General features: G+C 40.6%; 1 protein-coding gene across 2 annotated transcripts; it reads right to left on the bottom strand.

Moving 5' to 3' along the window:
* Positions 1–324: 324 nt before the first annotated feature.
* On the bottom strand, positions 325–26,161 carry LARP1B (La ribonucleoprotein 1B). 2 transcript variants are annotated; one of them, XM_063157095.1, is made up of 19 exons: positions 25,939–26,161; positions 18,793–18,854; positions 18,021–18,080; positions 16,439–16,607; positions 14,891–15,034; positions 12,744–12,887; positions 12,471–12,639; positions 8,613–8,757; positions 8,232–8,406; positions 7,281–7,453; positions 6,741–7,112; positions 5,747–5,867; positions 5,014–5,219; positions 4,517–4,623; positions 3,899–4,056; positions 3,460–3,604; positions 2,851–2,960; positions 2,506–2,633; positions 325–2,271 (listed from the first exon to the last, which is right to left on the bottom strand). In XM_063157095.1, the coding sequence occupies exons 1-19, from the start codon at positions 26,159–26,161 to the stop codon at positions 2,074–2,076; spliced, it is 3,009 nt and encodes a 1,002-aa protein (XP_063013165.1). In that variant the 3' UTR covers positions 325–2,073. The 2 variants fall into 2 exon arrangements, with proteins under 2 accessions (XP_063013165.1, XP_063013166.1); XM_063157096.1 differs by lacking the exons at positions 12,471–12,639; positions 12,744–12,887; positions 14,891–15,034; ... (2 more) ...; positions 18,793–18,854; positions 25,939–26,161 and adding an exon at positions 11,492–11,709.

Below are 26,161 nucleotides of genomic sequence, written 5' to 3'. Positions count from 1 at the left end.
GAGCTGTGGATGGATGAGGTGGTGGTTTTGTCCAGCTCACTAAAGGGACAGCAGGTGAAATATTCACTCTCCTTGCCCTGCCCCATGTTAATCATTCACCTGGCATATTTTTGACAAATACCCAATCATATGACAAAAATAAATCAATATTCTTCTCTGGATTCTTTTGAAGAAAGCTGGCTTGCATTCCAAGAAGCACTTCTGCCTTTACGAGGCAACACCTCAGTGCAGCAGAAATTCCCATGCAAATCTACAGCCTTCCACTCTTTCAAGTTGTTTTTCTTCACACTTTTAGGGGGGAAAAAAACTTGATATAGAACACTGTTAGGGTTTTTTGTTGTTTTTATAAAATTTTTCAAGATATCACAAAATTACACACACTAAAAGCTTAATCTGAACATTTTCCAATGAAAAATTGAAATATCTTAAATTTATTACTCGTATATACAATTTCAATCCAAATTTACATTCGCATTTTCATGGGTAGCAAAAGGCATGGATCAAACACAGGATTGAGATGTGTCACTTCAGCATATTTATAGGATATTTACTTCAAATCTTGGTATGCGTTCATTTAAATTTCTTTAGAACAGGCCACTGACAAAAGGCTGGATTTTGTGCTGAAATGGTAGAAACTGTGGGGAAAGTCACTGCTACCATCCACTCCTTTCAATGCAAACATCCATCATTTGTTTCAGTGAGATTCACAGCACAATGATTGAAAAATTAACAGATTCACTATAACTTCTGGGAGCTGTTAGTTTAAAGCTCCATCTATGGCTGTGCTGTCAGTTTAAGGCATCTGTGCTAGATATCACTTTATAACTTTTTTTTAAATTAACTGAAGTAATTCTGCAGTTAACTAACCAAAAGCTGGAATTCCTCTCACCTATCCCAGAAGAGAAGTTATTCACTTGGTTCTTCTTGAGTCTTTAAAAACAAAGTAGTGAAGTTAATAAGACATGACAGGTTATAAACATCCCCCTCTTTCAGCTACAAAAATGGATTTGTATTTGAGTAACTTACATTCAGTGAAATTGTCTTGAGACCTGTTTGAAATCACTTAGGCTTAGCAAGCACAATTTAAGCAGAACTTCATTCAGATATTGCAAAACAAAGCAAATTAAAATTAAAATTTACAAGGAATACTTCCTTTCCCTCCAAACTAATTATTACTTGAAGAATGGAGAAAAAATAAAATTCAAAATTATGCTTCTCCTGCTAGACTTCATAATCATAAGAGAATTCAAATGAAGACACCTCTCAAGCCCAGAGTATGAATAGTTGGCTATTTTAACAATCTGCACAAACTGTAGATACTGAATGTTAATTTAAGACACTACAAAATCAAAAGCTCAATTTTCCCCTGTAGTTTTCTGTTGCTTGAGTTATTAAAGAACCAGCACTGAAGGAAATACCTGCAAAACTATCCCAGTTATGTCCACTCAAACTCCATACTTAATAAAATACTAACTATGGAGACCCTGAAAAAAATAGAAACTCTATCTTTAAATAGAATCCAGAAATGCAGTTTCATATACAGCTGCATGTTCTCCAATGTGCTTTTGCAGAAAAACATACTTTTTGATAGTTAGCCTTGAAAGCCAACCTGTCACATAGATCCTTCCTTTCCATTTAATATTCTACATATAATGGAATATTTTTTTTTGCTTTGGTAAAATACAAATAACAGGGAAATATGGGTAAGGAAAGCACAGTAAATAACATGGGTATACATCATACCTTTTTTTAAGAAATCTGAGCTGAAATGTAAGGCATCCCTCGAAGTATTTTTTTGCATATGCAAGGAATGCAGTTCTTTGTAAACAAAAGCTTGAGGAAAGCAATACTGAAGCCAAAGAATCTTCCCTAGCATCCTTCCAATGATCCCATAACCAAGAGCAACTCTCCTAGGGCAAGTGTTTTGGAACTATATCCTGCAAAAAAGAGCATCCCATCCTCTGTCTTCCCACATTTTTAATCACGCAGTAGAGACTGCCTCGCCTTGAAGATCTCCAGATTAGGGGAGTGATGCCAAAGTTGATTCTCGAGGGCACAAGCTCATCCAAAGTCTTATTTTTCTGGTACATCACTTTCTATAGATTTTGTGGCTTGCACAGTATTCCCAGAGGAAACACTTCCCAGTGCCCTGGACTGACAGGCAGTGGTGGGTTTGGTGGTGGGAAGGGTTTTGGAAGAGTTGGGCTGATGTCTGTGGTGTCCGGAATCCTCACCTGCTCTCCTCCTGCCAGATTCTTCACCAAGAGGAGGCTGAAAAGAAACATGGGCAGCCTGTTAGGTGTTTTGCCATAAAGCCAGGTATGTTTTACCTCCCCGCAGACTTGTAGGACTGAAAGGATTACGCTCTTTGAATTTATCAGGCTGCCATTTCATGAAACCAAGCACTGCTCTCAGATTACCTTACAATGAAAATATACCAAATATTATGTAAAATAGGCATTGAAACTTAATCAAATATTATGTAAAATAGGCATTGAAACTTACATCCACCCTGAAGTCCTCCAATCTCTTAAATTTACTCAGGTATTCTTGTAGTTTGGGGTCAACAGCTGGAGTCTTGTGCTGAGAGTATTTTAGGTAAGCCCAAAATTTTTCCAGTCCATACAGCTGACCTAGTAACAGGAAAAGATAATTTTACTGCTTTGCAAAGGTCGAATTTAATTATAAACTTAATTATTCATTGGGAACTATAATTTTAAGAGAACTGAAGATAAAAAGAATATGAATAAAAGCTGTTCTTGGTTAGTTAACAGGTCAGTGCCAAGGAATTGGGATTATCCTCAACTAATGTTACCACATTGTGAGCAGTGACAGGCCTGTGATAATTACCAGCTTCATAGTCCCTCTTTGTTTCTTGTTGGAAATCCTCAAATATTTCTTTCCTGAATTTCTTTTCCAGGCCATAGCTGTAAAATCTGAACAAGCATTCCAAGCCGTACCTGGAACAGAACAGAGAGATACAAGAATCCACCTTGTCTCTTTGCCTCAGAGAAACAGAGGTGGGGAACTGGGTGCAAGGAAGAGAATTCCATCCAAGAACTAAAGGGCAGTGACAATTTCCTTTGTGGTCATTTTCCTGGTATTTTTGTGAGGCAAGAACCAGTTTGAACAAGTAAAATGAGGTTTAAGAATATCTTCACCTACAGAAGGAAGAATGTGAGGAGTGTTAGTACAGAACTGACTCGTCATGGTCAACATGTTACAGGATTTTGTAGAATTCAGAACTGATTACAGGTCAGGAAATGCTGCACAGCCAGCTATTCATCTGCACAGCACAATTCTATACTGATTTTTGCTATTAAAATAATTTATACACACTGCTATGTTAAAGAATTACAAAAAGTCAGGTGCAGTACTAAAAAGGTTCACTGCAGATGTATGTAAACTTCACAGTCATTGAAAGGAATGGTAAGGCCTCAGGAAAAAATACCAAAATACCTGTAGTGTTCTTTTGCATCCTCTAGAGCAAGCTGTTTGAATTCTTCATACATCTTCTTGTTGAAGTGATCTCTCAGAAAAAAGGACCAGAAACGAAAAAGTGTGTTCATTTCTTGGGACTGGCCAATTCCCAACCGTTTCCTCTCTGGAAGAAAAAAAAGAAAGGGAAGAACAAAGGCACTATTTTAATTTTTCACCAGAATATTTTAAAGTGTCTTGTCTTTAGTAAAAAAACAAAAAAACACACCAGATTTTCTGGTAACTTCAGATTTGAGGGTGAATTTTTTTGTCAGGGAATGTAAAGTTAAATGGAAAGCAGGGTTCCTAAAACAGAGGCACCAAATAAATTTTGCTTGCCTTTCCCAAGGATGAGGAACAATGGGAAGAAAACTGGTTTTAGACAACACCTGGAAGCTTCTAAAAGTTTTAGGAAGCTTACCTGTTAAACACCTCCGCCGGTATTTGTGGTACACCTGCTGAGTGAAGCCATTTTCCTTTAACAGTTCGTGAGATGGGTGCTGGAATTTGGGAAGAGAATTTGGAGTACAGCCATATCCTGCCAGTGGAGCTCCTTCTGAAGGTGAGGCATTGGAACTGCTGGAGGAAAAACCCAACATATTTGTGGCCTTTTCTGCAGAGTCAGTTCTCACCCACCCTGACCCACACAAGAGCTGCAGTACGGTCACCTGGGGATGGCTGCACTGCACCTGGGTTTGAGTGCCCCTCAAGAAAATCAGATTTTGTGCCAATATGGCAAAAATAAAACAGCTTTGGACAATAATTAAACATTACTGTCCTGCTTGATTTTAAATGACCGCTGAAGTGAACATCAGTGCCTCTAGTAACATTACTGCTGCTGTACCATGGATCAGACAACACTGTGAACACCAATCTGCCTAGCTTGTTTCCAGACAGCTCTGCATTCCATGTTTTTGTCTTTCTTGATCATTCTTTTCTTGCTTCCATTGGATTTATAAATTGCCTTTTATAGCCTGCTTCTCCATTAGCAGTGACAACTACCTGCCAATAAATTTTGAGTAACAGCAACAGCATTTACCTCATGGAGGAAGTTCTTGGCCTGTGGTCTCTGGAATCCATCACCCAACCAACATGGCATTCCAAGGGAGGATTTGTACTGTGGCGAGTTTTTCTTTTTCTTGGAGCCTAAGAAAGTAAATGAAGGATTTATTTCCCTAATTTGACTCCATTCATTGCCTCCCTTTTAAAACAGACATCTAATCGTTTTCTATTCTGTTATCTAACAAGTTACAAAGTCACAAGACCACAGTTTCATAACCTGAAGATTAGTCTTATGTAACTAATCAAAAGTCTGAAGCACTACACTTCTTTCAGTAAGGACTTTCAAGGAAGAAGACTCAAAAAGCATTTAATAGAAATAAATAAGTGAGTATAATAAATATTTTGGAGTTAAGCAATAGGAGTAGAAGCATTTAACTTTTTGCCTTTTAATTTTTGTTAAACTGTACACACAAACATGAGTTTTATAGGCTTTTGCTCTTTTGGTTTTACTTTTAAATATGTTTTTCCATTTACCTTTACATCAAAGGATCTTGCTTCTTTAACCACAGGGTAGAACCTGGGTGTTTTGTTGGGATCCTGGAGCCTTGGGGTGCGAGGTGTTCGTGGGATGAAGCCGGGGTGGAAACGGGGTGAATCTGGGACTGCTGTTGGCAGTGACCGAGCCATTCCTGCTGTGGGAAGTACTTCAGCACTTGGGAAATTGCAGGCCAGCTCCTCTGCTAAATATGGAGGCAGGGAGGAGAAAGTGAGGTGGTTTTACTGAGCTCCTTTACAGATGCTATTAGCATGTAACCCAGTAAATGTTAATAGTATCACAGTATCAGAAATACCACCAGAGATAAGATTTGGATGTTGTGACTGCTCAGTAATGGTATGACACAAGTAGTAAATTCTTCTAATCTCATTTCCTTCCATCCCTGTTTCCCACAAAAAAATATACTGGTTTCTATAAAATGTTTCACAGCTTCGGTTTAACTTTACACATTGTAAATTCCAAGTCAAACAAAGAGCACCTGGTGCTGGTAGAGAGTGACAACAAAGCAGAACGAGCACCAGCTTCTTGTCATTCAACTGAAGCCAGACTACCCGTGAACAGTTGGCAATTTGAAAAATTAGCAAAGAAAAAGCCTCCTCAGACTGCGGACTGAACCAAAATTAAAATACTGCACAGGCAGAAAGAGCCAAAACTCCTACAGAGTTGTTCTTTATTACAGAGATACTGAAAAACAAATACTTCCATACTTACCTTTCTGTAACCCTGGAGGTCTTGGAGGAACTTCTTGGGTTGGATCAGCAGTTTCAGGTGCAAGATTAACAAATTCATCCTTATTAATGAGGTTCAGCTTCTTAAAGCTCTCAATCTCTTGCTGAATTAGAGAAAGCAAATTGTAAATGTAAAGCAGGGCAATAGATACCATCCTGAGAGACAGATGCATTTCATGAAGAGAAAATAAGCCAGAACTGATACACAAGTACCCACACACCTGTCTCAGGTGGGGCATGTCCATGGTGGGTGTGAAAAATCTCATCAAATCATTGTCAAGTCTGTACCAACAACAAAAAAGGAAAAATTCTCCCTTGCAGCTTGCTATTTCTCACTGCCCTCTTCATGTTTGCTGGTTTTCTTGGTGCATTCTAATCTGTATTCTAAATTCTATTTATTCTAAATTCCATCCACTTTATTTCTTGCTCTTATTCTCAACAAGCTTTTCCACCTTTCTCATCTTGCTTTTGTGCAGACATGCTCCATTCGTCCATGCAGCTGCTTCCCCCTCTTTGCGCACAGATGAAGCCCCTTTCCCTCACCACTCAGTGTTTAGATAAACTTCATCCTAACTATTGTTCTAACAAACCACGAGGCCAACAGAACCTTAATATAAAACTATTTTAAAATTACTCCTCCTCATCATCTCATCTCTCTCATGTACCCCCCTTCCCCTCTGGGTAAGGGTTTGCAGTTGTTATGAAATAAACTCACAGAACAAGAAAACATTGGAAAACTTGAACCATCTCCAAAATATTACAAAAAAAATATTCATTCAGTGTTTTTGGTCAAGTCTGGTTTTTTTGCAAGTCTGGCAAAACTTAGGTTTGCTTTCAACTGTAAAGACAATTCAGCAGACCTGCAAATTACTGTCACTTTGCTGTAGCATTTTACAACTACACAGCAGAAGGCTGAAATTAATGTGGAAACTGTTTGGACAGGCACGGTTTTCTAGTCAAAAATTGAAGAGAATTACCTTCATCATGGCATCATTTTCACTCTGATCCATCCACAAATCCTGTTCATAGTAGTACAAGCCATCATTAATGACTTTAGCAAGTTCTGATGTAATTTTTGCACGGCATGCACGGTTGCCAGTACGGTCTCCACAAGGATGTTTTTTCACAAATGGTGGTGTCTGTGTTACAATTAAAATCTTGTTTACATCCTGATCATCAATTTCATAATCAGAATCACTATCTGACCAATCAGTAAATTTATTTTTCCGACACTGATTTTGTTCCATCTCTTCATCAAACAAAAATTCAAGTTCTTCCTGTTCTTGTTCCTCCTGAGGTGGGGGTGGCTGGTGTTGATCTGGTTTTTGATCAGGTACAGGAACAGTCTCCTAAGTTGGAAAAGGTTTTACATTTGAATTGGATAATGATTTTCCAAACTTTATTGCATTCTCAAGCATCACATATGTTAAGATGTTTAAACCTTGTTTTATAGTGTAACCTCAAAGTTGGTTTTGCATTTGTTTATTTAAACATAACATAAAGGTTTTGGATTTTACCTTCAGCTTGACAGTGGATGCACGATGCCTCTTCTTCACTTCTATCCAAGGTTCAGAGTCCAAATCAGGCAAACTTGTGGACAGTCCTTTAGACATTGTCTGAAAATTACTTGATTCAGCGTTTTCCTTTGGACTCAGAGGGCTCCCCACTCTTGGAGAACTTGGTGCAGACTCTAGCAGTAGAAAACAGTAGTTCAGTTCCTGTTGTGGACTGCTTTGGTTCTATTTTGTTTGTTTTTCAATTGTTTCACTGGTCTTTCTTTTAACCACAGCTACCATTTTCCTACCTCTCTGGATAAACACAACACTGATCAAAGAATTTTTCATTTTTAAGAGACAGCTTTTCACAGTTCACTCAGCATTTCAGAACAAAATCAATTCTAAGAATTTATTTCCACAGAAAATTTCTTCATAGCCTGTGAGACATTACGTGTTGTTGAGGAGAAAAAAAGAGCAGCATCATTAGGATCTTGTCTTCTCTGTGTCTTTCTCTAGCTCTGTGGATGGCTGCCTAACTTCATTCTTCCCATTTAATTTCAGCCAACATTTTAGGAAAAGATTCCCTTGCCAAGGGTTGTCAGCAAACAAATGCATCTCCCTATTAAAAATGTGAATGAGTTTCCCATCCAAAACAAGGATGCCCCAAATAAAGAGTGAACTTCCACAAAAATGAAGCAGAGTTTAGGACTAGTTTAAGATTACTATTACTAATTCCACTGTAGCCCACCATTCTATATCCTGGAGAATGGTCACAGCCATAACACACAAGAGACATTTTTATCTACTTCACATCAGCCATGTGACTTGGCAAGTGCAAGGCTGGCAGGCAGAGCAGCTGAATAAACCATTACCAAAAGTACAACTTCTATTATGAAATCAGTATCATGAGACAAATTTCCTAAGCTAGACAGACAGCCCTAAACTTATGTTTCTGTAAAATAAATCCTTTACCAGTATGAGAGCCAAAAGTTTGGCCTGGTATGAATTCTGGACAATTGATGAGCTGGGAAAAGTCAGTTGGAGGCAGGTTGCATGGAGGAGGACCTGGAATTGGCCACTTTTCTGGATCAACCCTTTTTCTTAGTTTCTGATCCACAGTTTCAACTTCTGTACTGTCCTTTAGGGCCTGTGTGACAAGCATATAATATCATTAAAATTATCAAAAAAGGAAAAAAAAATAAACACCAACTTGGCCACTTATAGCCTTGTTATAGAATCCTTGTCATTACAAAGAAAAATTTTTCTTAACTGCATAGTTCTGAAGCTATGAAGCTCTGAAAGCACAAAATTAACCAAGGAACTTTTCAAACACATGCTTCTGAATGATTTTACCTCCAAAATGAGTGCAGCATTCGTGGTCAGAGCTTGCATCCGACGGAAACTGGCGATCAGTGACACAGGCAGAAATCCTTGTTGGTCCATCTTCCTCCTCAGGAAGAAATCTCTCTCCAAATTTTCTGTGCTGAAATAATACTCACTGCAGAAAAAAACACACAAACCTGAGCTTACTCTATGGTTAAAGAAAATCCTAAAGCAGCAACCTAGATTCCTTGTTAAAGGCTTCCATTAAAAAACCAGAGTATTTTGACATCAACAAAACCATTCTTCAGCGGAAGACCCAGAGAGCAGCAAGGTTAAGACAGATTTATGACTCAGTACAGCACAGAGGGATAAAAACCAAAGCCTTGTGACATTTGCACAACCAAAAACTACTCTCCAATTTTCCTTCACCCACCCCCTCTCTCATTACTTACACGGACAGAAGGGAACAACACTGTCTTGGCCCCCATAGAGATGAAGGACAAGAACTGCAGTCCCACACAGCAGTACCAGTTCATCCTGAACTGAGCAACCTTTTACTGTCCCAGTTTCCAGTGCATTGGAAGGCTTAAGTATCCTATCTGAGTGCTGAGGCACAGATAGATACCCTGAACCATCAAGCATGCTTGTGGGAAGATGAGAAAAAAAAATCATGTTGGTTTTGGCATGAAACTGTACCAAAAAAAGGCACAAGTTCATGGAGGAAAAAAGCCTTAAAGAATGGATGATGTTGAAGGACAAGGACATTTCTGGATTCTGGTAATACCACAGAGATGAGGGACAAACAGCAGAAAGACAAATTTTCAACAATGAAGCCGCTCTAGGAAATAATCCGGGTGTCAAAGATGTTTTATACTTAGTGAAGACAAAAAGCAAAGAATTCAAATCATGATCTGTCACACAGAGCAAGGGAATGAGAAAAGGTCCTATGGAAAAGAATGAAAAACCCCCTCAATTGACATGGCAGCTGAAATCTAGGCCTTTCATAGAGCTTACACACCACAGCATGATTTTGCACAGTACATCCAAGGAAGACTAACTGCTCATCACATTCAGGAAAACACAGGTAAGGAAAGACTTAATGGAAAGCAGTTCAAATTGTATGACAAAAATAGAGGGAGCACACAAAAGAAAATGAGAGGGTATTAAAATGCCGAGGAAAAGAGCTGCACATGCAAATGGAAATAAAGATCATTCTACTTTCAAAAAAGAATAAAACAAGTCTCTCCACTGAAGCTGGGATCAAGGCCAAAAAGTCTCCAAGAGCAGGGCACTCTGATGCCATCACTGACCCCAGCAGCACCTTGATACATTTCTTTCTCTAATTTTTTGTCCTGAAGAAATGTGAAGGAAAAGCTGGCTCTATGAAACACACAGATCACACAGAGAATATTCTGAGCTGGAAGGACCCACAAGGATCCTTGAACCCAGCTCCCAAGTGAAAGGCCCATGCAGGGATGGACCCTGAGACCTTGGCAGTATCAGCACCGTGCTCTGACCAACACTCAGCTCCAAGGCAGAATGAATTTAGTCTCAATGCTGGACAAGACAGGACAAATGGAAACACTGCAATTAAATCAAAGCAAACAGAGAAGAGAACAAGGCTTTTGGAGAATTAAGCTCTACCTCAGAGCCAAGTATGATCAGTGAAGCAACTGGGCACAAAGAGATAGTTTCTTTCAAGAATATCCTGTCTACTGTTCTGAGCTGCTACGATATTTTTCCCCTCCCTAGATGATAAGCAAGCACAAATGCCATTAACCAACATTTTACTGGTGTTACCTTTACAATCATACAGTAAAGGTAAAATCCTGTAACGATTCACCTAGTTAAAAATTCCACAAGCAGAAATGGACAATGACTGAACTTGACTCAAACTGCCTCACTTGATGTCCATCACTCTAGAAAAAGGAATGTGAAAGACCATTAATGATAAATGAAGACAATGCATAAGTTTGCTCCAAGTAGAGGGACAAACCTAAACACACACACCCCCCCAGCTTTTCTCTTCTGCCTTTTCCTCAGAGTCCCTTTCCTTATTCTTGAATTGATGTTTGAACTTTGATTTTTTTATTTTCTAAAGCAAGAGGACTTTTTAAATGGAGTTCTGCTGCATGCTGCAGAATGAGGAGCTGCTAAGCACTGAAACTTTTCAGGCTGACAACTTCAGCCTCTGGTTAAAAACATAGAAGATACTTTTGTGTGCAATCCAAACTTTACTCTCTTGTACATGTAGTTGGTTCTTGGGACAAGCACAAATTGCTTGATAGCAATGTGTTTCTTCCTGTAATTACACATCAACTCAGTTGGACAGTGTCTAATATTTTTCCTCTATTAAGCAGGTAAACTTTTAAAATTTATTCATCCAATAGGATTCAATCTCACTTCTTTAATACATCCTGATTTATCTTGGACTCCAATAGGATCTCTGAGACATAATGATTTTGTTTATCTTTATTCTGTATATACTTCCTTCTTTGGCATAGTCACTTTCATATTTTATAACTAAATTATGAAAAGCAGACAAAGCCACCCCAATCTAGAGGCTAATAACAGATAACTGAAGAATAAAGTCTGTTTCCCATCATTATTAATGTGATAAAAGAAGGGAATAAATAAAAAACACCTTCTTTTTTTTGTCTAGGGAGAATAAAGTAGTGAAGTTCTGTTCTAAATCTGCTCAGGAATCTCCCTCTCATGGAAAGCAAACTCCATAACCAAAAGCCTTAGGAGTTCACAGCAGGCAAGCAACCAATGGCCATGCCAAGTCTTCTACCAACACCTGCCAACCTGTCGGTGCCAAAAGGGAATACCAAAATACCCAAAGTCAGGTGTGACCAGTGCTGTAACTGACATTTTTTCTCAGCAGAGGGGACATCATCATGTCCTACCTTAGCAGGTCTGGATTCTACACTGCATGCCCAGAAATCTGGCCAACAGTGGAGTGGCTGTGATCCTCCCCCACTTGTCTGAGCACAGTGAAGGCCGAATATCCTGACATGGGGGTACATGTCCACTGTCAGGTCTCCTAGGGGCCTGGCAGCAAGAGCAAAAAAAGACTGCAATAGAAGTTTTGAAGTTGATAGCCACATGTCAGATACTTTCTGCCCTTTAAAGAGGCTTTTTCTCTTCCTTTTTGCGACAACTGTAACAAAAGAAGCGAGAATAAAATGAGCAAGTTGCTGCACAGAACACGAGGGCAATCAAAAACCACCAGAGAGGCATCCTGAGAAATGCAAGTACAGAGGATGAAATATCTGCCAGTGGTGGAAAGTGTCTCTTTAAAATGAACTAGTGCTTTCCAGGCCCTTTTAGACTTGTCTCCTGGTGATAATCAGTCTTCCAGATGGTTTCTCATTGCCTAATGGTATACACGAGAAAGTAAACATTTCAGATTATTGAAAAATCAAGTTTCATTGCAAAACTACTCTCTCTCTCTCTCAGTTACATGTTTCAGGTGAAACACACTGAAAACATCAAACTAACGAGACTTCTCAAAGTGAAATTGAGAGCAAATAGGGGGAAACATCACCCAAGAAGAGCTTTACAGGCAAACAGACCAACAGTACTCAAAAGCACAAGCTCAGAGACATCCATATCTCAATTACATGACAACATAAAGAGGGCTGTGTACCATAAATCAAGCAGTTATACGAGTGAGCCAGACTACAGCACAAGATGTAGAAACAGCTTCCTTAAAACTCCTCCCCATTACTCAAGATTTTCCACCCACCAGTCAATAAATTCGAGTTGACACTAGTAATGGTGTCAAAGTTAACCCAAAGTGCCTTAATCTTCAATTTGACATGGATAGAAAGGATTCAATACCGTTTGAAATGAAAATATTTATACATTAAGCAATCTACTTACATTTGGTGTTTGATATATTCCTTGAGAAGTGCTTCATCCACAGAATACATCTGAACTCCTGTTCCATCACCATAGTAATAAATCACACCAGGGTTAAGCTCAGGCTGAAACACTTGGTCAATTCCTTCACCATACAGCTCTTGATAACCAACTGAATAGTCAAAGTTCACTTCAACACAAAAGAGAACACAAAATAACAAGATCAGAAAACTAAAACAACATTATAACCATAGCTTTGATAGTTTTTGCCAGGTATCTGTTGGATTAGCATACTGCTGGGGTTTCCTCTGCCTCGTCCTCTTCCTCTGCTCCTGCCCCTTCCTCTGCCTCTGGAGAAGCCTCGGCCGCCGCCGCCGTCGCTCCTCACGCTGCACACCTCGTCATGGTCCTCCCTCTTGTCCCTGTCGCGGCGCCAGCCTTCAGGAGAACAACAAAACACCAAATAAATACCTGCAGTCACAAAGAAACAGCCTGGTGGCTCCAAGGCGATGCCAGCCATGGTCCTTCATGGCACCAGAGTTCTCAGCCTGAGCCTCAGCCACGCTGCAGGAGAGGAGCAGGAAAGGTGTGCCAGCCCTGCCAGAGGGCTCAGGAGGTCTCAGCAGCAAGGAGGTAATGGATGGACAGGCAGTCAATCCCAAATGCTTCTGAAGCAGCTGGGTGCCAGGGTACCAGTTGTTTTTTGGGGGTTTGGACTGAAGGCACTTGAGACAATATTTCGTGTTCAGACTTATTATTTCTTATCATTAAAACAGTCTGACAACCATGAGTTCAGCAGCTTTTCATTAGAAGGCACAAAAGAGCCAACAATCTCTTGTTACAAGGTATTTTAAGACCAAACTATCCAATGAATAACTGACACCTGGATTATTTTCCCTTTTAACCCAATAACTGATCCCAAAGAGCTGCAATGGGGACTTTTCTGCCCAATTACAAAATGCCACCCAAACCCATGAAGAAGAAGCAAGAAGCAGCATGAAGAAGAAACCCAGGACAACACCCTGTGCCCTCCATCTTGCTTCCATCCACAACACACTAAAAATCCCAAAACCTCAATTTCTCACTAAGTGATACACCTACACTGCTCTCTATAATCTGTTTCACACTTTTGTGGATTCCAGTCTTTCTTGAAGTCTAGGAAACTTTCTCCATGAATGAGGGTCAAAGTCAGTGCTCCCCTGGGGGTCAGGGCACCCCAGAGCAGACAGAGAAATATTCCCTGGGTTTCCACAGGTGGACACCCTGGTGCCAGCTCAGAGGTCACAGCACCCATGAGCAGCTCAGAGATGGAAGGAATTATCACAAAAGCTCAGTCTCCTCCTGTGGACAACTCCCACCACTACTGGAGTGAGATTGCAGAATGGTTGGGTTGGAAGGACTCTTAAAGACCAAATGGTTCCAGCCACCCCTGCCATGGGCAGGGACAACTTCCACTGGACCAGATTGCTCAGAGTTTCATTCAGCCTTTCCTTGAGCACTTCCAGGGATGGGGCATCCACAGTTTTTCAGGTAACCCTACTGGATCAAACTGAGAGCTGCTAAATTTAACAAAGAACTGGCTAAAGATATGTACTAAAAATTGTATTAAAAATCTTGCTTTAGTGAGCCCTACACATGTGTGCTCACACACTCAAGCCCTGTCAAATAAGGCTCTGAATTTACAGTAATTATATTACAGAGAATATAATCTATATGTGTGTGGCTTTCAGTCATTTGACCATCCTAATAAAAAACTGCTGAAGGAAGTAGTGATAACTGGTAAAAATCCTCCCCCACCTCTATTCATCCTTCAGACATCCAGATCTAACTCTTACATCCACGTTCCTAAAATGACTTCATAAATTCCTTATCAGTAACATCCAGTAATTATTATAATGAGCAAACATTCAAACTGGCAATGTATACTGCAATTTTCAAACTTAAACCAACAAACTTCCACTCAGCCTAAGATTTCTGCCACCTCACCAGCTATCTTCCCAGCACCTGAGGACCAGAAGCAGCAGCAGTTGTGGTGTTAGTGCAGCTTTTTGCATAGCTGTGCTGAGAAATAGGTCAGGGAGCTGAGGGAATCGGTCCAGCTCAAAGGAAAAAACAACATCAGCAGAACTGCCAAAGCAGAGTTCAAAGTGTAGCTCCACAAGCAGCTGCTCTGGTAGCAACAAGCTGTGGGAATAGCAGCAGAGCAGGACTCAGCAGACGCCTTCTGAGGCTTTTTTCCGAACTTTCTGCATTGTGAAATTGTGGGATGAGATGGTGTAGGGCGCCATGAAGAGGAATATAATATAATAATTCTATTCCTGCTGGCCACTGGCAAACATAAACATCAGGTTTTACCTAAGTTTTGACACAAACTGCCAGCTCATTCATATTACACTTTATTTGCCACCACCAGCAAGACCCAGAGAGTGAGAAGCACTTACTTCTTGCCTCATTCCTTCTGTTGTTATGAGGTATTAACTTGTTTGCTTCCAGCACAAATCTGGAGCTCGTTCGAGAGCCCGCTCTGTCTTGACTGTCTGACCTCACGTCGTCCAAGTGCAGGGGCACCCATTTCTGCTTGTTACCTTGAAAAGTTAATATATTACTCTTTATTATACTAATACTTGAGGTTTCAGCTCCTGAAAAGACTCCATAGAATTTTCCTTGCAAAACTAGCAACAGTTAAATTTCAAATTTTAAAAAGCGGGAGAAACTTAACATGGAAATTTTAATATCTTACAAATACTAAATCAAAGCAGTAAACAAGAATTTCTGAAACTGAAATGAAACCTCACCTAAACCTCAAATATAAGAAATAAAGGCAAACACTTTATTTAATGGCTTTTCAGATGCTCTATGATCAAGGATTTACAGCTATGTCAGTGTTAAATACAGACAGTAAATTCCTTGCTATATAATTTCACAACTTGTATATGAAACTTTGAGATTAAAATAAAACATATAAAATTAACCACCCCAATAAAGACTTCAATTACAAATCATACAAATTTTCCTAAGAATTTAGCTGTGGTACTGTACTTGCACCTCAAGATATTCAAAGTTCATTCACATGCATCAAAGTTTTTTTTTGTTTCATTAGCAAAGCTTTATTTTGTTGTATTTGCAGGCTGGCCTAAAGTATCCATTAACAATTTATTTAACTAAAATATTGATTGGTATTGTGGGGTCCATTCTTTTGTGGCTAAGAAATATAAGCAAGTACATAAAAAATGTCTTCTCTGCACTGGGTGGGGGGAAAGGAAAACATGTTTTACCTGTGGAATGCTTTGCTTTAGATTTCCACTTAGACTGAAAAATTTAAAGCAGTATAGGTTTTTAAAATATATATCTATGTATATAGGAAGATTAATAAATCTGAACAGCAAAGGTCTTTAGGATCTGGAAAAACACCAGCTGGGAACCAAGAGAAAAACAACTGATATTGATACACTTTCTGCTGTTTCTCCAGCCTATTCCAATCTCCTGACCAAAGCAGGTTTGCTTCCCATTCTGAGTGTAACAGATTGGATCAAAAGGAAGCAAATAATCTGGTTTTGTTTTCAAATGATCATGCTAATAGTAGAGCATGAAAATGGAAGTGCTGGTGTATATGCAGTAACACACACACACACACATATATATATATATTTTTTTTTAAGTTAATTTAACACAGTGCTACCTGTCGAGGGAAACAAAGATATCAGAGACAGAAATGGCTTGTACAGCCATGATAAAATCTTCCAGAAATCCTCAGAGCTCCAAGGACCATCAGCAGAGCATGAGCTGCTTTTTCCCCAGAAATCTGACTGAACAGAAGGCTCCAAACCCTGAGGGAGGCAGCCTGGCTGAGGCTTCCATGCAGACACCAATATATTCTGTATTCACCCAGCAAATGCACATCGTGAGAAGTTTTATTGAGTCACTCAACTGGAATCAATGCAGCTGTATGAACAGTGCCTTACTGCATTATACACAGTGCCTAAACTCACCTTTTTTCCTTTGGTTATTAGTTTGAGCTTCATCTTCACTAGTGTTATCTGCTGGACCATCTGGCTTTGCCTCAGGATTGTCCTTGATTCCATTATTGCTTTTTTGATCAGATTTCTCCTCCTTTTCTCTTCTATTTGTTGGCTTCTTACTATGACTTCCAGTCTTACACTGTAAGAGACACAGGTAATTATTTCTGGCAGTACAGCTGCTGATAGCAGGAGCTGCACATTTCCTTCAGCTATTAAAATTCTTTTTTATTCCTGTTCTCAGCCTCTTCAGCAGGGTGAACTTTAAGAAATGCCTTTCTTTGTAAAGTCCCTTTATAAACAGCTTTATTTTCTGCTAACATGGCAACAGCATAAAATGAATTTTTAGATTAAGAAAGTCTTTGGGGATTACAAAAGGGGGACAGACCTTTTAGCAGGGCCCGTAGCAATAGGATAAGGGGGAATGGCTTTAAAATAAAAGAGTTTCAGACAAGGTATAGGAAGAAATTTATCACTAGGAGAGTGGTGAAACAGTGGCACAGGTTGCCCAGAGAGGCTGGATGTCCCTGGAACATCCTGGGAAACCTTCAAGGCCATGCTGGAGGAAGCTCACTTGATCAAGTGGAAGATGTCCTTTCCACTTGGGTTGAGGGAGCTGGATTAAAGACCTTTAAAGGTCCCTTCCAACCCAAATAATTCTGTGATCAGATATAAATTTTTACCTGCAACATGAGACATTTTGCAGACATTTCTGCTAAAGAGAAAGAATTTTCCTATGTTGTGGAGACAGCTTTGAACTTGCTGGAATACATACAGTAGATACTGCAGTAGGGTGCTCTAATTAATTTGAGCACAAAGCCTTCCCCTAGACAAATAAACTAAATTTAACTACAAACTGAATGTTATTTTGTTTTAGAGACACTACATGAATTTGGACCCTTTCAGCTATAAAATGCATGTGGTTGAAGCCAGATGTTGTGGTTTTCCTGCCCAAGAACACAGTAAAAGCACCATAGGGATGCTGCTGCAGAGCTACAGCACCGTGAAATGGCACCTCACCACTTGCAATAATCTGTGCTCTCTTCTTCTTTTAAATAGCATCAGAGAGGTCTAAAATACATTATGCACTTATCACTTGAGATAAAGAGAAAGGAGGATAATTTGACAGAATAGATGTTAGCTTAAAACCCAGAAGGGGAAAAATACATCAGAGGAATAAGGTAACTAAGAATAACTAAATTGTGTTCAGACAATGGGCACTAAGCACTCTGAGCCACAAGAGAGGGCAGCGTCCTCACAACTCCAAAGGCCTTTTCATCTGTGCAGAAACAGATGAAAACATCAGAGAAGGTAAATGAAACTTCTTTAACAGTGGAGTTAAAAAAGGCACTATTTAATGCACATGTCTGTGGCACACCACTAACAAATTCCAGTACCAGTGCAGACAGCACACACCAGTATCCTGAATTACTGACAAAACTTCTACTGAAACCCTACAACACCCAAAGCACATTCTGGGATATATAGCATGAAACAGATAAGCCAATATGGTTAAAAAAAAATAATAATCCTGAGGATTCCAAAGGACACTTACTTCATTGTTTGCTATCTCGCTCGGGGTCGGCCAGCTTGTGATATCACCCAAATCATCAGCCTGAAAAAGTGACAAACAAAAAAAAGTTTATATTCCTTCCTTGGCACAGCCCTTTTAACACAAGAAAGATGCCAGTCATGGCTCAGAGAGCCAGACTAACCCCTGGAGCAGAGCTGTCAAAAGTAGCTATTTTTAAAAAAGCAAGTAATACAACAGAAAACAAACACACAACTTTTGAAAGAGTTTTGAGCTCACATCAGACAATTGTCAGATTAAATGTTGTCCTACACATGTGTGATTAGAAGGTGTCTACTGCTCAAGGCTTTCAGTTTTTGGAAAAACTTGACAGCTATTTACCAGCCTAAAAGGGGTGGCTGTACAAAATTTTAGGAACTTAATGTTTCAATGAAAGGACTTGCTGTCTCCTGTAAAGGTAACTTTATGCACATAAAGGACACTCATCACATGAGATGCAAAGAGGATTTCCCAAACCAATCTAGCATCTCTTCTACTCAAGTGATGCTGGGTTTTTTGCAGCCCCTTCACATATTTATGGAATCCCAGTGATTATTTAAACAATAATGCCTTTCTTTATCCTTCATCCATACACCAATTTAGCAACGCTCCTAATTTTAATTTCCCTTTTTTTTTATTTCTCTCGGTTTTCTATTACCAAGGCATAACATAACACTTCTGGTTGGAACTCCAAAATATCTTCTACCCTTTTATTAGAGCAGTATCAGCTATTTATCATACAAGCAAAAATACAGACCTTGCTGCTTTTTCTTGACCTGGGTTTTCCCGCTTTTATCACTTTAGTGGAATTTTGTAGTTCTGAAAAGGAAGAAAAACATTTTCAGGTGAAGAATTAGGCTGCACTTCTAAAGAATAAGGCAGGTGTGTGTTAACAACTCTGCCATGCTCTATCATACTACACCAAAGTGTTTCTGAGGGCTTGATATCAAAGCCAATGAACCTTTTTTTTGTGAATAAAGTCACTAATAGTACATGACACTGAAAACTCACATTCATAATAAGGGCAAACACTCTTGCAAACCAGGTGTACAAGATGCTGCCTTACTCTGTATTTAATCTTTTTTTTTCTACTAATTTTCTACTTTTTTTTCAACTAAGAAGTTCAAGGCTATGTAAAAATGCTGGTATTTTAACCTAACAAGTGGCTAAGAAAATCCCTGATACACATTTAATAAGTCCTCCTATTAAAAGCTATATTTATAGGGCAGAATTAATGAAATATATAATTATGCAAGCAAGGGGGAAAAAAACCATTAAAACAATTATATATTTCCAAATTCCTAGTAATTTTCTAAGTAATTACTCAGAAGCCAAATAAAGTTTAGCCATATAGCTCAAAATCAAGCCATAGTAAAAAACAAACAAACAAACAACAAAGGAAAATATGCAAAGAGGAAAATATTACTTTGTTAAAGCCTAACCATTATAATAATGATCCCATCTGATCTCCTGAGCAAGAGGAAACCATATCTTAATTTCTTCAATGCTCTCCCATTGGAGAGCATGCCTTCCCATACAGAGGGAGTCACAGGCATTCCTGGAAACCTCCCATTGGGTGTTTTATTGAAACGCTGAACGTGTGTGAAATCACAAATGGATTATTTTATACGGGGATAACATCACCTCCTCAGCCCTTATCTCTTTCACATCCAGTGACTAATCTCCCTTATCAGGGCTCCACACTGGGAACCCCACCCTTGTGCCCCAGTGGCTCTGGAAAGCCTCTCTGGCTGCTTCCTGGAATACACAGCGAACGTTACAACACAAACTAATGCTTACTCCACACTCCAGCCTCAATTTTAATATCATTTATAGCCATATCAGTGATGAATTTCATGGATGTGCTTCCTACAACCTGGACATCTCACCAGACACAAATCCAGTGAATCCTGACCAGCATCTGCCAGCAGGTTTTTGCCTCTCCTACAGATCTGCTCTTTAAAACAAAGACAAAACACACATCTCAATTAACTTCAGACTGAGAGCTTTAAGAAACACACAGTGACCATGTAACCCTAATTTTCACTTGCCACTCAGCAGTAAACTAATTACCCTTCTACAAAACAAGACAAACAACTGCAGGGGTGGAGCAGCAAACAAATTTGTAATTCTCTCCAAGAGAGCTGCCAATTAGCCATGCAGGTAAACTGAGTGGCTGTAAACACACATCCCTGTCCAATTACCTGACTGAAGCCCTTTTTCCACCTGACAGCACTTTTACTCCAATTGCTGCTGAAGGATTGCTCTGCCAGAGCTGCTGCTCTGCGTGTCAGCAGGGTATAGCGAGGCACCCACAAGTGCAAGGCTCATTGTTGCTGCACTCTCTTAGTCATGGGATATAATTTATTCCAGGTGGCAGGAAAAGCTGCCTGAATGGAGCAGAATGAGACCCAACTCGTTTGAAGGAATCTCTCTTATCTGAATGGAGTAATCCAAGACTTGAAAGATGTATTTGCAAGCTAAACAAAAAGAAAATATTGGGCAATGCACTGCCTGGTGGATGATGCCCTTTTGGAACTTGAGATCTCATCTCACTCTGTGCTTCCCCACCTCCACAAAGTTCCTTGTCCTGCTAAAAAAGCCATGCTGAAAAGCAAATTTACAACCAAATTTACCAACAGGTCCTTCCTGGGCAGCTTTCTGGGGCTTATCACGTGGGAGCTGGACTTCAGTGTGAAGCATGAAAGGGAAGATAAAGGGGAAGGAAAAACAAGAAGGAGGGTGGGAGAGTAAAAGAACATAACATGACAACACTGAAAGGCTTTACCCAGCTCACACCTTTTCTGTTGTCATAAACAGGCCTAGAGCCACAAAACACCTGAAAAAGCATCTGGACACAGGCAAAGCACGTGTTCAGATAAAAGCCCCCTGCTTAACATCAGCCTGGGGCTTGGTTTTAATATCCCATAGCACCCCAAAATGGCCTTTTTAGTCCAAATAAACTATTTCACTTGTTAATTCCAACACAACACATGGTTTATTCTGTGGTATGCTACAAGGAACCTGTTAATAAGTGGTGTGCTGTGCTGATGAAAGAATTCACTGCTCTTCAATGATTTTACTCGCTGGTTTCAGAGTTTTGAGAGTGTGAAAGAGAGAAATAAATTATGAATTTTAATTGCCAATGATCATCTTTCAATCACTGAGCTCCATCCAGTAGGGATGGCATTCAGATGAAAACAGAAATCAGCCTCCAGAGCCACTTTTATTATGGTTCTTCCAAGTTTCCCAACAGACCACATCCTAACAGGAGGCAGCTCCTGCAGAAATACAAGGCTGTACAAGCATGCCATGAGCAGCATGTCAACACAAACGGAACAACAGCTCTGAAAAATGAAAAAGATGAATTTTGGAACCACCAAAACTGCAGCAATCCTCAGGGACAACAGCAACAGAGAAGGAAAAGCAGAGTGGATGGCCGAGGAGCAAAGTTTGTACATAAGAACTCTCACCAAACTACCCCTGATCACAACCACAATAGGGTCACAAGACAATAGGATCACAAGTTATGGGACTGCAGAAGGATGGTTTGAAGCCCCGCAAATAAATAGCCAGCAAGTAATTTTTTCTGATGGAAAGGGAAGATGATACTGCCAATTTCCTCGAAAAGCAAAGTCTATCAATACAGGTGGTATTAATTCTGATTTTTGATACAAACACTGTTGATGCTGTGAAGCTTTCTAGACAATGCTCAGGTTTTACTTTTACTTGGACTGTACGTGTGTTCCCTTTTGTGAAGGAACAGCACCCCATAAATACCAGAAGTGCTTCAGGGAGCAGATAAAATCACCCAGCTCTTCAAAACTTTATTGGAGCCTGTGTGTTGAACTTGTACAATATTTTTCTTTCAATGCTCAGTTTGAAACTAGACAGTATATTCAATTTTTAAACAAGGTAAGCTATGCTTATATCTATTGTTTTAACAGATGAATTATTGCAAATGTAACAAAAGTTATTCCTTGGAGAATATCATTAATTAAAATCCACAGCATGTATTAGAGCAGAGATTCTGCAAAGCAATAATTAAAAAAAAATCCTAATTACTATTCTAACATTCTGCCCTGCAGGAGTTCTAGAATTTTATATCAAAAGCTACATTAGATTGTCAATCTCCACAACATTTGAACAATTAACCAAGGCAGTGAGTTATGACACCTGCATCCTTCCACTTATTTATGCTCAAAACCCATCAATTTTTCAATACAACAAGCAATAGGGGGGGAAATTCCCAATCCATGATTGATTCACCATGATGCTATTTATTTTCTTTAAATTTAATTTCTCAGTTCTTTTTTTTCTTAGCTTCTTCATAGAAAACTGCAACCTGTGACTCAATTTCTACCAAAGTTTTCATGGTTAAATGCAGCACATGCCATAGCACAGGGAGGTGGGTTTCAGTTTCATAACAGGTCTCCAGTTTAGAAACAAAAACCCCAGACAAAAACCAGCTGTACAAAATTACACATGCTGTTATGTACAACTAAAATACTGGCAGCAGCTTTGTATTGATAACATTTTTAATCCCTTCAGGGTTGGAAAAATTGTCAAGGCTGAAACTTCTAATAATGCTTTGAATAATTTTAGACACTGCTATTAAAACACTCCATGAATTCATAAGAACTAATGAGAACAGCTGACTTACATACACCCAAAAGAGTTGATAATCAGATAATTTATGAATGTACTCATCTAAGGTTTGCTGTTGATAGCAACACAGTGTATCTTCATTAAACTGTACTTTATAACCAGTTTTACTATCAGGCTAAAGCAAATTGATTTACACAACAGCACTACAGTGAAATGGTTCTGCTACCAAAATATCAAACTGATAAAATGTACTCTTTGATACCCCAAAATAAACACAATAAGAACAAAATAAAAGAATTAAGTGTGCACTTCTTTTAATTAACTACATCATTCAAGCACACACAAACCCACTTCAACCACTTCAGCAGCACGAGTATTTTGCTTCACTGAATATTTTCACAAATTTTATAAAAAACTTTTGAATAATCATCTAATAACTCATTAGAGACCCACATCAGCTATACAAATCACATAAGGATTTGAGAACTTGTCATTCAGATTCCCTTTTTGCAACCTCACAAAAAGGACAGTGCTGAAGGTTTCATCAGATGAAGAGGTGGGAGAACTTTTGAAATAAAATTATTTCAGCCACTCAATCCTGGGTGATGCTTTTTTATGTGCAGGATGGAAAACTCACAGTTTCAACTAAAGAAGTGAGGACTTACTGCAATACATTAGCTTGGCACTACAAGGGGAGGGAGGACAGGTCAGAAGCACTTTCATCACTTAGCAGCCTCTGTTGAAGCTCACTCCATGCAACCACCATCACCAGGATTAGAACCATGGAATCACCAAGCTTGGAAAAGACCTCCAAGATCATCAAGTCCAGCCTTTGACCAAACACCACCTTGTCAACTAAACCCTGGCACTGAGTGATTTCTTGAACCCCTCCAGGGACTGGCACTCCACACCTCCCTGGGCAGTGTGCTTCAAAGCTCAACCACTCTCTCAGGGAAACAATTCTTCCTGAACTAGAGAGAAGCCTATTAATTTCACTAGCAATTTTATACCTGATATGAGTCTTTCCTCACAAATTAAAAGCAGATGAGGATGTAAAAGCAGCTTCTGAAGTTATTCTGCTTAAAAGCAAAGTTTAATGCAACTCTTGGTCAGAAATACTGAACTGTGGTGACAAACATGCCATGAAAAGTTCAGGTGTGTTTGCATTGGGTGTTTGGTTTACTGCAATGTCTAAAACCCACTATGGTATCTGAGACAAAAATATAATCAGTTCTAGCTACAACACTTGGACCAAATTCTTCAGCCAAAATTTTACATTTTCTTGGTAGTATCAGCTGACATTAACAGTTTGTTTCATAACAAGAGCCAGGTTTGCCTCTATCACAAACCAATCCCATGCTAAATTGAAAGTCCAAAGATGACAGGCTGGAGCCAATTTTCTCAAGTCTGTAACTATCACTGAACATACCATAGGTGCACGTCTCAGGAAACTTTGAACAAATTACACCAGGATCAACAAGTCTAGCAGGATCCAGCCCCTGCTTTGATGTGAGATCCCTGTACATTTTATTATCCTCTTTACGGATAGTTCTGCATTCCATCCCAGGAGTATTTCTGCTCATCCACTTATTATTTCACATGACTAATTTCCATACTACAACATTCATCAGGGCCTAGTGTGACAGATTCTGCTTTGCCAAGGTGCAATTAGTTCCTTCAAAATACATCCCTTGTTGCGGGTGGAGGCACACGGCAATTTCTTCCTTCAAACAGCCACCAAGGATCAGCTGCTTTGCCTTTTACAAGGGTAAGAATGGTGGTGGCTTCCTCACGGTGCTTCTGGAGGTGGCCAAACCAAAACACACCCTCCTGGTGTGTGTTCTTCACCAGTGCCCCTGCCAGCAACGCTGACTCCCTTATTTGCTCAGTTACACACCTGGCCGCTGAAAATTATGTTCTAGTACAACTCCTCAGCTTAATTATTAATTCCATAAATGGCAGGCACAACTTCTTGCAGGAGAAAAACAATATAAGGCTCTCCTAAATAATGAAATGAAGCAGACAATGTGCACAGTGTATGAACACGCTGCTTGCTGCCTCCTCCTTCCTTCAACACCTATTTGTGTGTTTTATCTTTGCTGGGAAAGGAAACTTCACCGAGGTGAAGCACTCAAGGTGCTAACACAACAAAAGCAGCTTTCCCACTGCTTCTGATGCAGCACTGCTGCTATTGCTGCCACAGCAAGGCAAACGAGTGACAAGTCCCCTTTCATGCATGAAGCAGACCACAAGCTTCTGCCCAGCCAGCTGGATTTTGGAAGCTGGGCACAAGCAGGTACTTAGGAGAGCGTCAGTACACCTAAACAAAACAGTGCAGATAATAAAGATGGGTATATAGATGTTGCCAAAAGTTCTGCTCTTCAGCCAAGTAAGAGATTCTGTGGTCTGGAATGTGGGCTCCGTTTGTATGACCTGTATCCTTGAAACTGTAAATTATATATTTCTCTTTGTCAAGGAAGTACGTGTTTAATTCAAGGATAAAAGTGACTGTGAGATCACAAAAAAGGTTTGTCAGGTGCCCTCAGGAGCAAGTGCTGAGATTGAAATTCTGGGGAAGCGCTGGTTGAAGTATTTATTTTGAGGTCAGCAGTTTACTTGCAGCCAAGAACAATACTCCAAGAAGCTCCAAACTTCTAGGAACTCTCTGCTAGCCTAAGCACAAAGCCTGGCAATTTCAAGTTAGGTCCTTGATGACCAGCTTTGTAAAGCCATGTCAGCGTGCTGCCCATAAAGCAGCTTTATCTTCCATGTAGTGATTTAAGGCCAGGAAATTATCCCGCGGCTATGTAAACACACCAAATCCCACCAGCGAGCGCACTGTCTGCCTTGGTCAGTGCTCAGAGCCTCCGCAGCCCCATCCTGCAAGCCAAACCCAGCTAACGGATCCTTCCCAGGGCCTTGCTGCACAAGCAGCCAAAAAGGAGCTGCGGCAAAGCGGCGTGTCTGAAGGAGCCCGAACGAAACGAGTGGGCGAGCAGCGCTCCCTGCGAGCGCCAGGGCCGGCCGGAGGTCACCGCGGGCCCGGGGTGGCCGCTCGCAAGCCCCGGGAGCTGCGGCCAGCCGGGCGCTGCTGTCCCCGGCCGTGTCCCCCGCCCCGAGCGCTGCCTGCCGTGCCCATGTATGTCAAACCCGGCCGCGCCGCGCCGCGCACGGGCCCGGCTCCGCGGCCGCCGGCAGCCACGCGCTTTTCCTTCCTAAAAACGCCAAAAGAACCCCAAACCCAAACCCGCCCCGCTGCCATGGAGGCGCCGCGCTCACGCTGCCGGCCCCGCACCTGGTTCCTGCGCTGAGAGCCGCCCGTCCGGCCCCGCGGGCGGGGAAGCGCTGTCCCGCCGGGCTCTGCGCCGCGTCCACGCGTTCTCCTTGGGCGCCGGGGCTTCCCTGCTCCGGCCGCCCTCGTCCGCCGCCTCCTCGCCGCGGGGCGAGCCGGGCTCGGGCTGCCGGGGCTCCTGGGCCGCCCCCCAGCCCCGCCGCTCCGACACCTGCGCCGCGGACAT

This window comes from Melospiza melodia, chromosome 5 (genome assembly GCF_035770615.1).
Source record: "Melospiza melodia melodia isolate bMelMel2 chromosome 5, bMelMel2.pri, whole genome shotgun sequence".
Lineage (NCBI taxonomy): Eukaryota > Metazoa > Chordata > Aves > Passeriformes > Passerellidae > Melospiza > Melospiza melodia.
The sequence above is the reverse complement of the archived record's forward strand: the minus strand, read 5'-3'. Positions and strand labels throughout refer to the sequence as shown.

Excerpts from the sequence above, each read along its gene's own strand:
- LARP1B (XM_063157095.1), bottom strand. The coding sequence starts at position 26,161 with ATGTCCGCGGCGCAGGTGTCGGAGCGGCGGGGCTGGGGGGCGGCCCAG. Across the intron at positions 18,081-18,792 it reads GGTCAAGAAAAAGCAGCAAG|GCTGATGATTTGGGTGATAT; the intron begins GTCTGTATTTTT and ends TCACTTTTTCAG. Across the intron at positions 4,057-4,516 it reads CCAAGAACTTCCTCCATGAG|CAGTTCCAATGCCTCACCTT; the intron begins GTAAATGCTGTT and ends TTTTTCCTCCAG.